Raw genomic sequence first — 15,413 nt, 5'->3', positions numbered from 1 at the left:
GGGACAGTATTGTAATTTATAGAAGTTTTTGAAACAACAATGAATATTTTGAACTATAAGGTATTCTAGTCTTTCAGAAAATGATAAATTTTCACATTTGTTAAGGTGATTCTATAGCCCAAGTAGATTTTTCTTTATTTTGATTAAAACCCCCCACTTTGCTGGCACTGATAGATTAGACATTTTAACTGAGTAGGTCAAAGGTTAATGGGGCTCTGAAACTTGAACAGGTGAATTAGCTCCCGGTGTGTGGCCTAAGTGTGCTATCAAGGTAATGTTATCCATACCCTAGGTCATCAACACTGATCCCTCCATCCTTAATCGATTCCTATAGCCTCCTCTGATATACACTGAACCTAAACACAATGTTAGCCCACCTCCATCTCAGTACAATGGATCGGCTCTCCTTCCCGATACCTGCACTTGTTGATCACCACAAATTGCTTCTCTATTTTCTTGATGTTAATTCCCTGTCCCAATAATTAAAGAATACAAATATTCTTTAATGTTATTCAAAGTTCAAGTCGACGTCAGAATTGCTGCTGGACATTCCAAGACAAAACTATGAGTTTCTGTCCTTTCCCCAAAATAACAAATGCCAATAGTTTTCCCCATTGTCCCTCTCCAATTAAATAAGACCTATACTGTTACTCTAAATTGGTCCCAAGTAAACATCTCAACAGCTGATGGATCCACCTGTTTCTACTGAAGAGAGTCTCTAATACAAAATGCCTACTTGTCATCAACACCTGTCCAAAATCCATTTCTTTATAGACTCGTTACAATTTTCTGCCACATTCCAGGAAGAAAATTTTTTGCGTTTATTTTTTTTGAAGGAGTATAAAGATTGCCCATTAAGTATGATAATAGATGGCTATGTACAGCCGCCAAGGTCAATGAAGTAATTCATTGGCTTCTAATGAAGATATGTTCAAGGATTTTTGGAGAAAGGTAGCATTCCAGTATTGCAATGAAATCTCTGACATCTGATTGGTTAATGTTTTGACAAGCAGCCAATCAGACGCTGAAGACAATACTGCTATAGCTTCTGGACATTAAGTGACATTTCCACAGCAATAAAATTGAGTCATAACTGTCATTGTGTGTAGACTCTAGTATAAAAGTACAGTACAGATATATATATAGACAACTGGGAACAAAATTACACTAAGGTTTGCCAACAAACAAGCTTGTCTCTGACCATGATTTGATGGCAGCATTATCTATACCAATAATTCCGATGATTCCAAACACCCAGCCAAGGCTAAAGGTATTCAGTCAGAAATGTTCCAATCCTTTTAACATATTAATCCTATATCACTTGTAAATCCACGACAAAATTATGTTAAGGATTCGTAGAATTTTTCAAAGGGCTTCAAATTACACAAGTTCAATGTATGCAATTAGAAATTTAGAACTCTTTGTATAAAAAATACAGAGGCTTGTTGTAGGCAGTGTATTGGAAAGGTGTTTTTCAGGTGATGATGTATAGAACATAGAGACCTGGAAATACATTAGGTGTGTCTGCTAAAGAGGTGTTTTCTTGTTTGACTTCTTTTGATTTGTAAGCTTACCTGAACACAATGTATGTTCAGTATAAGAAATTACCATATATTTTGTTACCATTTTTTTTTTTTTTTACATATTTCATCATTTTGCATTATACTTTTTCAAATATTCATTCTTTTCTTACAATATACAGATATCAATAAATATGTAGAGATATTACATGTAACACAATTCATTAGAAGGTTATATACTTTTCCTCCATTGTGATACAAAGATGACTTGGCTTTCGGTAGAGTTCTCTGACATGTCGACCAGCTGTGGGTGTCGGCCATTGTTATACTATGGTTTTGTTTTGTGGTTGTGGTTTGTCACTCACGGTCCTTTGATCTCAAGTGTTCACACTTTATTCTTCTTCCTCTGTTTTCAATAACCCTTCTTCATATCAAGTATAACAGGGTAGAAAATAGTTCTGGATAGTAACCAACTGTCAAAAAAAATTTGTTTGTACATATTTTTGCAATTTGCTGAAAGTTTTTCTTGGAAATCCTGAAATGGGTGTTGTTTCTCTGGTAAATGAATCTGTTTTTGCTGGAAAAAAATTGGAAAAAGCTTCAAAAATTTATCTTTTTTTTTTTTTTTTAATTTTCTGAAAATGAACTTCAAAGATGTACCTGCGCAGTAATGTGGACAAGTGTGAACAGCTATATCTGTAAATTTACTGTATTTTATTCTATCAAAGAAAATGGCAAAAATTAAAGAAAATATTGGCACTTGGGTTGATGGTAAATCCCTGTTGGACATTGAGACAGCCTAGCTAGCTAGCCTGGTGTATTTACAACATTGTATTTACTTAATCAAAATAGAAGATAGGATTATTGTAACACACGGAAATAGCTTTTGTTGGAATTTTTACTTGCACCACAAATGACATTCATGCAGGTGGGTTTATTACCAGGTAATGTACATACTGCTGAATAAATCAGTTTTCAAACTATATACTTGATTTTTTTTTGTATTCTTTATTTAGAATCTTGTGTTTGTGAATCATAATTCCCATGATGGTACAATTATTAATACATGAAACTTAAGTAATCAATTGTTCTCAGAGATATCTGTTTTAGTGAAAACTAGAAAATTTTATCTGCAAAATAATTTACCTAGTTACTCAAAGCTTGCATTATTTTCTTTTGAAGTCAGATGTTAAAAAATAGTCAGTGTTTTAGAAAGTGGATTGGTGTGTAATTCTTGATGTAATAGATCGGCTGTGTTGAGTATAAATCGTAGAATTAGAAGTGAAAGTGAGGTTGCAGATGGTATTGTAGGAATCGTGTGTGTGTAATTTAGTTGGAAGAGAGTGATGTATGAAGCGGCGTGATGTATAGTCACATGCACTATGTATGTCAGATGGGGGAGGTGTGTGTCGTCCCATCCATCATTTACCTGTCATTTTCACCTGCAGCTCGTTAGTTCTATACAGTCATCTAAACCTGGTCAGACGACTGTTATCTGCATCACAGTATTCCATCTATGTAAGATTCCTAACTCTCATCTCTTGGTTTCTGTTGAAAGATGTTACATTACTTCTGGCATATGGCTCTTTCAGCAAATTCTATCTGGCTCATTGATTTACTTGCATTTATCTGTCAAGATTTTCATAGCAATATGAATTTTAAGTTGATTTGATGTTGATTTGTTTAAACAAAATATTTCAAAAAGTAACAACTCACATTATAAAGGTAACAATGCCCTATCAAAACCAACATGGTCCTGTGATTGGTTAATATATTGTTGCCAAGGTAACAGAGCCACAATTGTTGGGACATTGGTTTAATATATTGTTCCAAGGTAACAGAGCTACGATTGTTGGGACATTGATTTAATATATTGTTGCCAAGGTAACAGAGCTACGATTGTTGGGACATTGGTTTGATGTGTTGTTGCCAAGGTAACAGGAGCACAATTGTTGAGACAATGGTTTGATGTATTGTTGCCATGGTAACAGAGCCACGATTGTTTAGACATTGGTTTGATGTATTGTTGCCAAGGTGACAGAGCCTGGTTTGATGTAATGTCTCCAAGGTAACAGAGCAGGATTGTTGGTACATTTGATGGGGCTTACTTTTGTTGTCAGTTGGTTCCATGGAACTTGCATTTTCTTACAAGATATAAATTGGTAGCCAGCTGTCTACAGTGATGTTGGAGAAACCATTTGTGATAGTGGTTGCTAGGTACTGGTCTTCTCAATATGTCCCTGGTTAGTCTGTAGATTCCTGACATTTTCTTCTCCTCTTAGTCCAGATGATGATGAAGACTACATAAGCAATACAGGTAGTCTGTAATGGCTCTGTCAGACTGGACATGCTTGGGTATGATCATCAACATGTGATGGTCAAAACATTCCATCCATAGAGCCAACACTATCCACAGACCTTGTGACATCCTAGGCCAGTTATGGCATTCTTTATTAGAATCGGAGGCATTTCAGAGAATTATGGTATGATGACTTTCATCACTACAGGGACCTGTACTGCTGTACCATTGTCCTGTTTTATGTGGTAGATCTATAGGTTGTTCTGCTGTACCTTTATAGGTTGTACTGTGATCCCCAGTCTCTACCTTGTCTAATGTTTCCCATCTATACAAGTGTACTGCCATGTTGCTTACAAATTGGTGGTGATGGAGATTAGCCGATGATGTAGTTGTACCTAACACACCAGAAGGGGTCTGGCTGCCACTGTATGTGGCTGTAGGTCAATGATAATACAAAAATACTCTCCCTGACTTTGGACAGGACTATTGTGAAACATCTGAGATCAAAGATAAATATACAAAAATATATACAGTTCTTGTAAGAGTTTGCTTTGTGCGGTTGTGGCCATTGAACTGGAGCATATGTAGTTGTAGTAATTAAGACATTGCGATAAGTAGGTACAAAAATACTCCCTGTTTGTATTACCTATACTCACTGAGAGGTGTTAAACAGACCTCTGAGATTAGTGATAAGTGTACTAAAATATATATTTTGTCTTTTGATGCTATTGATGTTGGTAACTGTATTGGTATGTTGTAGATCAGAGTTTATAAGACTGATTTTTCTTGTTTCTGACTCAGCTTGACAAATTGTCTTACCTATTTGTGATTTGGCATAGTTTCCCAGGTCAATGATAAATATATACAGATATACTGCTTCTGTGTTGCATGTGATTTCTTCTGTTGTGTGGTTTCTGTACCCTGTGTATATTCTATCACACCTGTAGTTTCTTTCCTTCGCTTGGTTTCCCTGCTGTTTAGTTTCTGTACCCTGTGTAGATTCTATCACACCTGTGGTTTCTTTCCTTCGCTTGGTTTCCGTGTTGTGTGGATACTGTACCCTGTGTAGATTCTATCACACCTGTGGTTTCTTTCCTTCGCTTGGTTTCCCTGTTGTGTGGATACTGTACCCTGTGTAGATTCTATCACACCTGTGGTTTCTTTCCTTCGCTTGGTTTCCCTGTTGTGTGGTTACTGTACCCTGTGTAGATTCTATCACACCTGTGGTTTCTTTCCTTCGCTTGGTTTCCCTGTTGTGTGGATACTGTACCCTGTGTAGATTCTATCACACCTGTGGATTCTTTCTCTCTTTTGGTTTCCCTGCTGTTTAGTTTCTGTACCCTGTGTAGATTCTATCACACCTGTGGTTTCTTTCCTTCGTTTGGTTTCTCTGTTGTGTGGTTACTGTACCCTGTGTAGATTCTATCACACCTGTGGTTTCTTTCCTTCGTTTGGTTTCCCTGTTGTGTGGTTACTGTACCCTGTGAAATTCTATCACACCTGTAGTTTCTTTCCCTCGCTTGGTTTCCCTGTTGTGTGGTTACTGTACCCTGTGTAGATTCTATCACACCTGTGGTTTCTTTCCTTCGCTTGGTTTCCCTGTTGTGTGGTTACTGTACCCTGTGTAGATTCTATCACACCTGTGGTTTCTTTCCTTCCTTTGGTTTCTCTGTTGTGTGGTTGCTGTACCCTGTGTAGATTCTATCAAACCTGTAGTTTCTTTCCTTCCTTTGGTTTTTCTGTTGTGTGGTTACTGTACCCTGTGTAGATTCTATCAAACCTGTAGTTTCTTTCCTTCCTTTGGTTTCCCTGTTGTGAGGTTTCTGTACCCTGTGTAGATTCTATCACACCTGTGGTTTCTATGAAAATTGGTTAAAGGAGTTTTAGGGACTGCACATTCAACTGCATTGGTTTTGTTACATCTTTGGGAATATGTGAGGCATTTTGGGGACTTCTGTAATGGTTTCCCATTACTATAATTCTTTGTCACAAAAATGCCATGGGATTTTATCTAAATTTACCAACAATAATCCTGATACATTGTAGATGTGCGAAATCTGTAACAGGTAGATTTTACCTACCCATGTGGGAGAGCTAAATTAACCCCACCCTATGTTAGAAAAATAAAGAGTAAATTAATGTCTTCTTTTTACAAGTTGTTGTATTCTTTTTGTATCTTTTTTTTGTGTGGGAAAAAATGATTTCTCTGTAAGAATCACCAAAACTAGGTTTTCTCCCTGTTAGAAATAAGTTTGGGTAATTTTTGTTGTGTGAAAAAACTATCTGTAGATGATTTGGTTTAGTTCATTACAGATATATGCTGTCCATAGAACAAATACATTTCTTTAAAAAGCATCTTTTGTTACCACTTTGAAAAAGATATTTGTATATAGAATTACAGCTTAAAGCTTTGGGTTGTTAAGATATCTGGGAGTTAATGATGGAGGAACTACCAATATCAAACAGACTCATCACCATGGTGATTAAATTAGTTGTCTGATTATTTTCTCAGTGGTGTTTTAAAAGAAAATTTAAATAAAAGTATGTTCATGATCTTGAAAGTATATTCAGCATTTGTAAACAATTATGAGAAATAGAGGGAGGTGGGTTGAGATCTGTCTTAATGTTGTAGTAGGCCACACAGCATCATCCAGGTGTGTGATATTACTGATGTCATACCTGAGTTACCTAATTTACATAATGGACTCTGTGTAGTTCTTTCTTCAGGACTATTCTACAGTGTAACATAGGGAGTTAGGGACTGGCTTGGGAAATCATTCTAGAAATCTTGAGAGTTTGTCTTTACAAACTATACAATTAACTGCTTGTTTTTTGAATTTCTCTGGTGCATGAGCACAATATGAGAGTTTCTCCTGTTTTATCACTAGTTTATAGGTAATTAACATAAATTCTTTCTTTTATATGAACCATAATTGGTAAATGTTCTGTTGCAGAATGAAGTGTTTTTTGTTTTTTTGAGTGTTTGCTAGGCGTGTACTAGAAACCTTTTGTGTGTTTAAGTTACTATAAGTGTGTTTAGGTAACTGTCAAATTTAGGTCACTGTCAGTATATTTAATTCACTGTCTGTGTATTTAGGTCACTATCTGTGTATTTAGGTCACTATATCTGTGTATTTAGGTCACTATTTGTGTATTTAGGTCACTATTTGTGTATTTAGGTCACTATCTGTGTATTTAGGTCACTATCTGTATTAAGGTCACTATATCTGTGTATTTAGGTCACTATATCCGTGTATTTAGGTCACTATTTGTGTATTTAGGTCACTATCTGTATTAAGGTCACTATTTGTGTATTTAGGTCACTATATTTAGGTCACTATATCTGTATTTAGGTCAGAATCTGTGTATTTAGGTCACTATCAGTGTATTCAGGTCACTGTAAGTGTATTTAGATCACTATCTATGTATTTAGGTCACTCAATATATTGAGGTTCACTGGCAGTTTAGGTCACTATCAGTGAATTTAGCTCATTTTAGGAGTTTTAAGTTACTGTCAGTGGAATTAGGTCATTGTCAGTGTATTTATATATAGGTCACTCAATATATTGAGGTTCACTGGCAGTTTATTTAGGTCACTATCAGTGTATTTAGGTCACTACCAACAATTTGAAGTATTAATCCATCAAAATTCTTTTTGTATTTCTTATAAGAGTTCATTAATCAAGATAAACTGGTTCTGAGAGTTTCCCTGCTTAAACTGGAAACTATTCTGGAAATGTTGTTGGTGAAGTGATTTATCTGAGATTTGGCTGAAGTTTAGCAGAAAGTTTAGTTCTGTAATCAGGCGGTAAAGCGTTTATCAGGTAATCATGAGGGGGGGTCTTATGTAATGCGGGATCCCTGTTGGCATATTGAGATGTGTGATGTAGGGGTCAGGGTAGGCCACACCATAACCACCGATGCTATCCCCAAACAACCGATAACAGCTACAAATAGAAGTCTTATCAAACACAGTCGCAATAGCTGGGTAGAGAATGAGTAAAACTGAAAGTTGTATGGAAGGCCAGTAAAGGGATATTAGGTACATCAGCTGTGTTGGTGCTCTTCTCCTAATTGCTTACTGAAGTCATTCTCTCGTCCTAACTTTTTGCCTATACTCCTTCATTTTCCTTTGTTCCTTTACCAGCTCAAGCCTTCTCCCTTTAAACTTTATCCTGATTGGTGCCAGTATTGTTTCTAAAACAATAAATACAAACTGTGTCTCTACAATGCTCCCATTCTTCAGCACTTTGTATTCTGTCAATGAAGTGGCTAGGTCAACGATGGTAACATGACGCCTTACATTTTGTGAAGCGTTTTCTGCCAAGACAAATAATGGTAACGCCATTTCTCTCCATCACATAACCCTCATCACATAGGTATTGTATGTCTAACTCTCCTACAACAGGGCTAATTGAGGCTCGTTTTGACATCTTGATTTGTTTGTGGCCTTGGTTTTCCATTATTCCTTCCCAGAGTGTCTATGTCCCCCAAAGACATAAAAATGTCTTTATTTCCCCATTCATTATTGTGTCTTATCACCTTTTTCTTCATACCTTAGGCACACAGATACCTGTAACATGATGCATATAGTGTTTGTAATAGGTTTCCCTATAGGTACCTAAATTTAGATGCATTTGTCTGGCTTTCTCTATATAGAGTGTATATCTAGCCTGTTAAAAGGTCAATTATGCTCTGATCAATTTAAATAAATTGTTTTCAAACTTAATCTGCTTATCATTCTGGAATTCCAAATTCCTTGTTGAAAAAATAAAAAAAATACCTTCACTTAAGAATATTCAATGATACTAAAGAACTAAGTTCTGACTAGCTAAGGATTTCTTGACAGTGCTTTGTCAAATGTACAGAGTCCATCTGTCCCCCAAATGTGTTTTATGGTTTTGCAGCTTTGATCTTGAATGTCTGTCGGTTAAAAGCAATATAACTCATTATAACCTCTATAGTGTTGTACACATCAGTATACCTACAACAGCAGTCTGGAATTCGGAAAGTAACATTCTTTGAGACCAATAACATGAAAGTCTTACCTTCTTGATTCCTCTGGCTAATTCCCTCCTCCCTTCTCCCAGATTTCTACACCTTTGTGTAGCCAGATGTATCTGTTTGTTCTGATAATCTTTGATGTTCCTACATTACACTGTGTATATGTATATATATGTAGTTGCTGAACATTTGGGCTGCCTGTTTCAGATTCCTGTTAACCTTGGTTTTTATGATAAAATGTGAAAATCTTGTGAAATAGACATTCTTTGAGACTTGTTTTTTCACTCTGCCAAAAGGTCCTAAGTAAACCATGGGATTGAACTGGATAGGGTATAAAGCGGTACTGGTTGAACCGTTTTATAAATTGAAATTGAACTGAATAGGACATAAAGATATATAAATGACTGAATTAGATAGAATAAAATGATACTGAAGTGTATATGATATAAAATGGTTAAGTATGGTATTGTTTAACATCTTAATAATAAGATAAGATATTTCAAAGAGAGACCTGGATAGGATCTACTGATAATGACTGAACTGGGTTGGATATACTTATAATGACTGAGACTGAACTGGATAGGATATACTTATAATGACTGAACTGGATAGGATATACATATAATGCTTGAACTGATATAATGATAGAGACTGAACTGTATAGGATATACTTATAGACTTAACTGTATAGGATAAAAAACAATATGGATTGAACTGGATAGGATATATTAGAATGGATATTGGGAGGGAGAAAGTGCCTGCTATCTAATACAATCAGTCAGTCTTCATTAGTTCTTTAGCTATATTGGTTATAATAAAGGGGGAAGTAATTCGGAACAATCAGTTGATCTTCATGCACTTCAAACACCTGCCAACATGTTAAATATTTCAGTAGATGATTGTAGATCAATGTTCTGATTGCAGTAATAACACTCTTCTAGTCAACATTCTAACATGTTCCAGGTGTTCCTGAACATTTAAAACATTGGTGGATTGAAGGTGTCGGAATATACATAGCACAAGTTGGAGAATCTCTTTATTTATTATAATGTGAGCACTTGAGGCAGTTTTTCTCTCGGATAAAATATGTTTATAGTATATATTTTATCTTGTGCTGTGAATACAAGGTGTAACACAAATTGTCCAATAAATAGCGAGGTACAGTGTAATAGTGCAGTGAACCACTTTTACATGTGAAAAGTTCCATTGATTCAGAGACATCTGGAAATAATTAAGAGAATTATATTTAATCAAGTATATACAAGATAAGGTGCTTTCAAACCTAATTGAGAATCTCCAAAATGAAAGTTTTAAAGAAATTATACGTAAATGAGAGAAGGATTATTTTCTAAGTACATTGGAATGGTGCTAATTATCAAGTGTGTATCTTGTAAATGATTTACTGCTTTTTTGTATCGACAAAGATTCCAAAGAATCAGATTCTGGTTTTGTTGGCCCAGATTTTGGTATCTATCATTATACAATTACTATCCAACGAACAGGTAAGGTATCTACATACAACATCTCCCCTCTACTTATTTGTAGGGAGTGTTACACAGCTTCCTGGCTTATTTGTAGGGAGTGTTACACAGGGTCCTGACTTATTTGTAGGGAGTGTTACACAGCTTCCTGACTTATTTGTAGGGAGTGTTACACAGGGTCCTGACTTATTTGTAGGGAGTGTTACACAGTTTCCTGACTTATTTGTAGGGAGTGTTACACACAGCTTCCTGACTTATTTGTGGGGAGTGTTACACAGCGTCCTGACTTATTTGTAGGGAGTGTTACACAGCTTCCTGACTTATTTGTAGGGAGTGTTACACAGGGTCCTGACTTATTTGTAGGGAGTGTTACACATTTTCCTGACTTATTTGTAGGGAGTGTTACACAGCTTCCTGGCTTATTTGTAGGGAGTGTTACACAGCTTCCTGACTTATTTGTAGGGAGTGTACACAGCTTCCTGACTTATTTGTAGGGAGTGTTACACAGGGTCCTGACTTATTTGTAGGGAGTGTTACACATCTTCCTGACTTATTTGTAGGGAGTGTTACACAGGGTCCTGACTTATTTGTAGGGAGTGTTACACAGGGTCCTGACTTATTTGTAGGGAGTGTTACACAGGGTCCTGACTTATTTGTAGGGAGTGTTACACAGGGTCCTGACTTATTTGTAGGGAGTGTTACACAGCTTCCTGACTTATTTGTAGGGAGTATTACACAGGGTCCTGACTTATTTGTAGGGAGTGTTACACAGGGTCCTGACTTATTTGTAGGGAGTGTTACACAGCTTCCTGACTTATTTGTAGGGAGTGTTACACAGCTTCCTGACTTATTTGTAGGGAGTGTTACACAGCTTCCTGACTTATTTGTAGGGAGTGTTACACAGGGTCCTGACTTATTTGTAGGGAGTGTTACACAGGGTCCTGACTTATTTGTAGGGAGTGTTACACAGCTTCCTGACTTATTTGTAGGGAGTGTTACACAGCTTCCTGACTTATTTGTAGGGAGTGTTACACATTTTCCTGACTTATTTGTAGGGAGTGTTACACAGCTTCCTGACTTATTTGTAGGGAGTATTGCCACATCTTCAGGACTTATTTGTAGGGAGTATTGCCACATCTTCAGGACTTATCCTTACTAAGAATGATTCACAAAGCAGTAGAGGTTGCCATCCTTACAACCATCAACCTCTACACAGTACCCCTGATGCACCAGGTGGAGGCATTTTGGATGCTATACTTTGCAGTATTGCACAGCTAATTATTGTTTGAATGATTGTGTTTGTATAATACATAGATCAGACCTATAATTGTAGATCCAGCGTAGGCCGTAGGTTGTCTGTTGTGGATGGTTAGGTGCCAGCACATTTATTTGGCTTGGTACATTTGCAATGATACAACAGTAGTTAACTACATTTGTGTGTCATTCCTGGTACAGACATAACAGGTGCTCCCCTGTTCTCACTAAATACCTGCCGTACACAATCACCGTCTACACAATAAAGTCTACCCAGCCAAGTCTGTCTGATATAGTGTAACTGGTTAAGTCTGAGTGGTTAGGATGGGGGTCAGGTTAGATTAGGATGGGGTTGGGGTCAGATTATAGGGATAGGGGTGAAGGTGGGGTAAGATGGGGGCGGAGGTGAAGGTGGGGTCAGATGGGGCGGTGGTGAAGGTGGGGTCAGAGGGGGCGGAGGTGAAAGTGGGGTCAGATAAGGTAAGGGGGAAGGTGGGTTTAGATCATAGATGGGGGCAGGGATGAAGGTGGGGTCAGATGGGGGCAGGGGTGAAGGTGGGGTCAGATGGGGGCAGGGGTGAAGGTGGGTTTAGATGGGGGTGGGGGTGAAAGTGGGGTAAGATAAGGCAGGGGTGAAGGTGGGATCACATGGGGATGGGGTCAAATCGGAGGAAGTATTAAATGTACAAATCCTGATGATCAATATCTTTTTCCTGTCCTAAATGAATGCTTTATGTACCATATTTATCTGGTGATAAACCCATGCCTCAGTCTAATGATCGGCCCAGCCCTGTCTTTAACAGTTAAGGGAAATCCTAACAAATGCTGTTTCATTGACCTGCAATAAGCCTCTTGTCCCCTGGGCTTATGAAAGGATAGATATAGTAATTATTTCAATTCAATTGTTGTAGAGAAATCCTTTGTGTGCATCTTATGAGGACACAATTAAATGATGTGAAGTTTAAATGTACTGAGTAGTGGCCATTAACAGTTCTCAGCATTTTCCTATCAACAATTGTTATGTATGTTTTAGGCATTTGAAGATGAGCTCAAACGACGCCAGAGTAAGGTTGACTCCATCAGCCAGAAAGGTGAAGAGCTTCGCCAAGAGGGCGCTGCAGCCGTCTTGGAACCGGAACTTGCAGGTTTGAATAAGAGACTTGCGGATGTCAGTAACCAGGTGGTACGGTACCGACAGCCTGTTACAGAGGAGGTAACTCATGCAGATTCTGCGTTTAGCACAAGGTCAAGGGCACCGGTCATGATGACTGCTCCTACGGCAACATCAGGGAGGTCACCGACACAGTTCCTCGACAGCCTTCACAAGATCTTAGATCAAATCGCAAACATTCAAGGAATGCTGCGATCTCCAGAGCTACACAGTAAAGACTTTGAGAATCTCTCCCATCAAGAAAGGCTTCTCAAGGTAACTCATACAAAAATATATTCAAAGAAATATTCCAAAGACGGTAAATCTTTTATTTCTGTCCATTGATTCAGAGTGAGATATATTAGTTCAAAGACTCTTATGGCTGTATTCTATCCTGACTTCAGGCTGATTACAGCGACAGTTGCCCTGATGGAAAAGGTTAAAGGTCATCCAAAATAAAAGTGATAAATCTGGTGATTTTTCTCTTCGACAATATCGAGAATATTCTGAGGTGTATAGATCATCAACCTTTTATGAAAAATAACTTTCAATTATTCAGTTTGCTTATTATCAGACCCTAAAACAGTCAATGTTTTTCAAATAGGAGAGCGAAAAACATAATGAAAAAACAAGTCTGGATGCTGCTCATGCTTCGTACCTTTGAGTCATCTTCAGCATCCTTGATTTCTCTATAACTATTTCTCTGCCATTCTGGAGAACTGATCTCGTGAGATCCATCCTTGATACCTAATAAAAACAAACATTCATCCCTGTACTTGTAACATCAACATTTCCTCGTGATACGGTAATGATCAGACCTATATTTAGCTTTTTAAAAACAAAAACATTCAATTAAGAGTTTCTAAATGTGAACCAGATGGATCCCTTTCAGAACTCTCCACTTGACTTTCGTGTTCAACCGTGATTTCCACTTAGGCAATGCTTCATTTGCTTTGGATGGTTTTAGAAACAGATAAACAAACTTGGGTAAGGTAAATAGTTCTGTAGTACGAGGTGAGCTGAGTAATTAAAAAATATAATCATGGAATTTAATTGGAAATTATTCGGAAATACTAGTCATGTTGATAGGTCAGAGCGATGGTAAAGTTACCAATAAGTGAGGATCGGCTCTACGTTATTGTCTTGCTATCAAAATAGAAAATGTTTAATATTAGACAAATAATTGCAGATTTTGTAACACATGTCAGGCCTGTTTTGGATTTATGATATATATCAAATATTCAGAGTCAAAAACAGAGGATTATTAATTAAAAACAAAATTTAATGTGATGTCACAGAATCTCTTTGTTTCGTACTTTAAGGATGGAGGTTTGATGATATGTGTCCTAACGAAGCCCAAAGTAGAGTGTAACCAGTTGTAACTTAATACATTGTCTACTTTTGTTGTGATTGACCTCAACTTACCTATAGCTTTCTTATCCATCAGTCACCCTTCATACCTTTGGGTATCAAGGCGGGAGGCCAGTAGGAACACTTTACCCACCTCTGGAGACAACCAGAGTTGAATCTATCACCCCTTCTCTATTAGACAGAAATAGTTTCAAGCTAGATTTGATGGTGCATTTTGTCATACTGTATCATATTGAGACAGAAACTGGTGGGGCTTATTTACATGTTTATTGTTCATGTTGTGGCAAGGTGAAATCAGTAGCTTTTATTTTGAAAGTCTATTGGACCAATTCGATATCATTGCAGGAAACTATATGTCACTTAATTGTTAGCTTACACCAACTATCAGGATGTGATTTTAAAGCTATTTTATCAGATGGCTCAATGTTACTCTACTCTTTATGTTTTATTTTTAAGCAAAATTCGTAATATTTGATACTTGGCTTTGATTTGTAATGCTTATGAAACTGAAATCAAAATCAGTAGAAATCTATATATTTTTATATCAGTTTCACTGTGTATTGACCGAGAACTAGAAGATTTGTATTACATAGCATTGACATGCCATAAAATGAACAAATAAGAAGAACGTGTTTGAACCCCTGAAACATCAATGAACATGATGTCATTATAGTTGAGATATTTGTCTGTATTTGTAGAAGGTGAAGGAAGCACTAAACCAGGTACAGCCCGTTGTGGAGGAGGCAGAGCGAGGCCGACAGGACGTTTTACCCCACTGTAGTGGGGAGGAGGTGGGCAGGCTAAGGCTGGACATGGAACAGGTCATGGCCGAGTGGAGACAGGTCAACGATACCTATATCACTAGTCACAGGTCAGTGATACTTATATCACAGGTCAACAATATCTATATCACAGGTCAACAATACCTATATCATATAGTCACAGGTCAGTGATACTTATAGCACAGGTCAACAATATCTATATCATATAGTCACAGGTCAGTGATACTTATATCACAGGTCAACAATATCTATATCATATAGTCACAGGTCAGTGATACTTATATCACAGGTCAACAATATCTATATCACAGGTCAACGATATCTATATCACTAGTCACAGGTCAGTGATACTTATATCACAGGTCAACGATATCTATATCACAGGTCAATGATACTTATATCACAGGTCAGTGATACTTATATCACAGGTCAACAATATCTATATCACAGGTCAACGATATCTATATCACTATAGTCACAGGTCAATGATACTTATATCACAGGTCAACGATATCTATATCACAGGTCAACGATATCTATATCACTATAGTC

At 37.2% G+C, this 15,413-nt stretch overlaps 1 protein-coding gene across 3 annotated transcripts in view; it reads left to right on the top strand.

Moving 5' to 3' along the window:
- Positions 1–15,413, top strand: part of LOC117327467 (dystrophin-like) — a 336,112-nt gene that overhangs the window by 168,234 nt on the left and 152,465 nt on the right. For all 3 annotated transcript variants that reach the window (XM_033884469.1, XM_033884471.1, XM_033884470.1), the window contains exons 37-38: positions 12,592–12,984; positions 14,778–14,950. In XM_033884469.1, the coding sequence (XP_033740360.1) occupies positions 12,592–12,984; positions 14,778–14,950 (566 nt within the window). The remainder of the gene's footprint in view (positions 1–12,591; positions 12,985–14,777; positions 14,951–15,413) is intronic.

The sequence above is a fragment of the Pecten maximus genome, chromosome 5 (genome assembly GCF_902652985.1).
Source record: "Pecten maximus chromosome 5, xPecMax1.1, whole genome shotgun sequence".
Lineage (NCBI taxonomy): Eukaryota > Metazoa > Mollusca > Bivalvia > Pectinida > Pectinidae > Pecten > Pecten maximus.
This window is presented reverse-complemented; position numbering and strand designations above follow the sequence as displayed.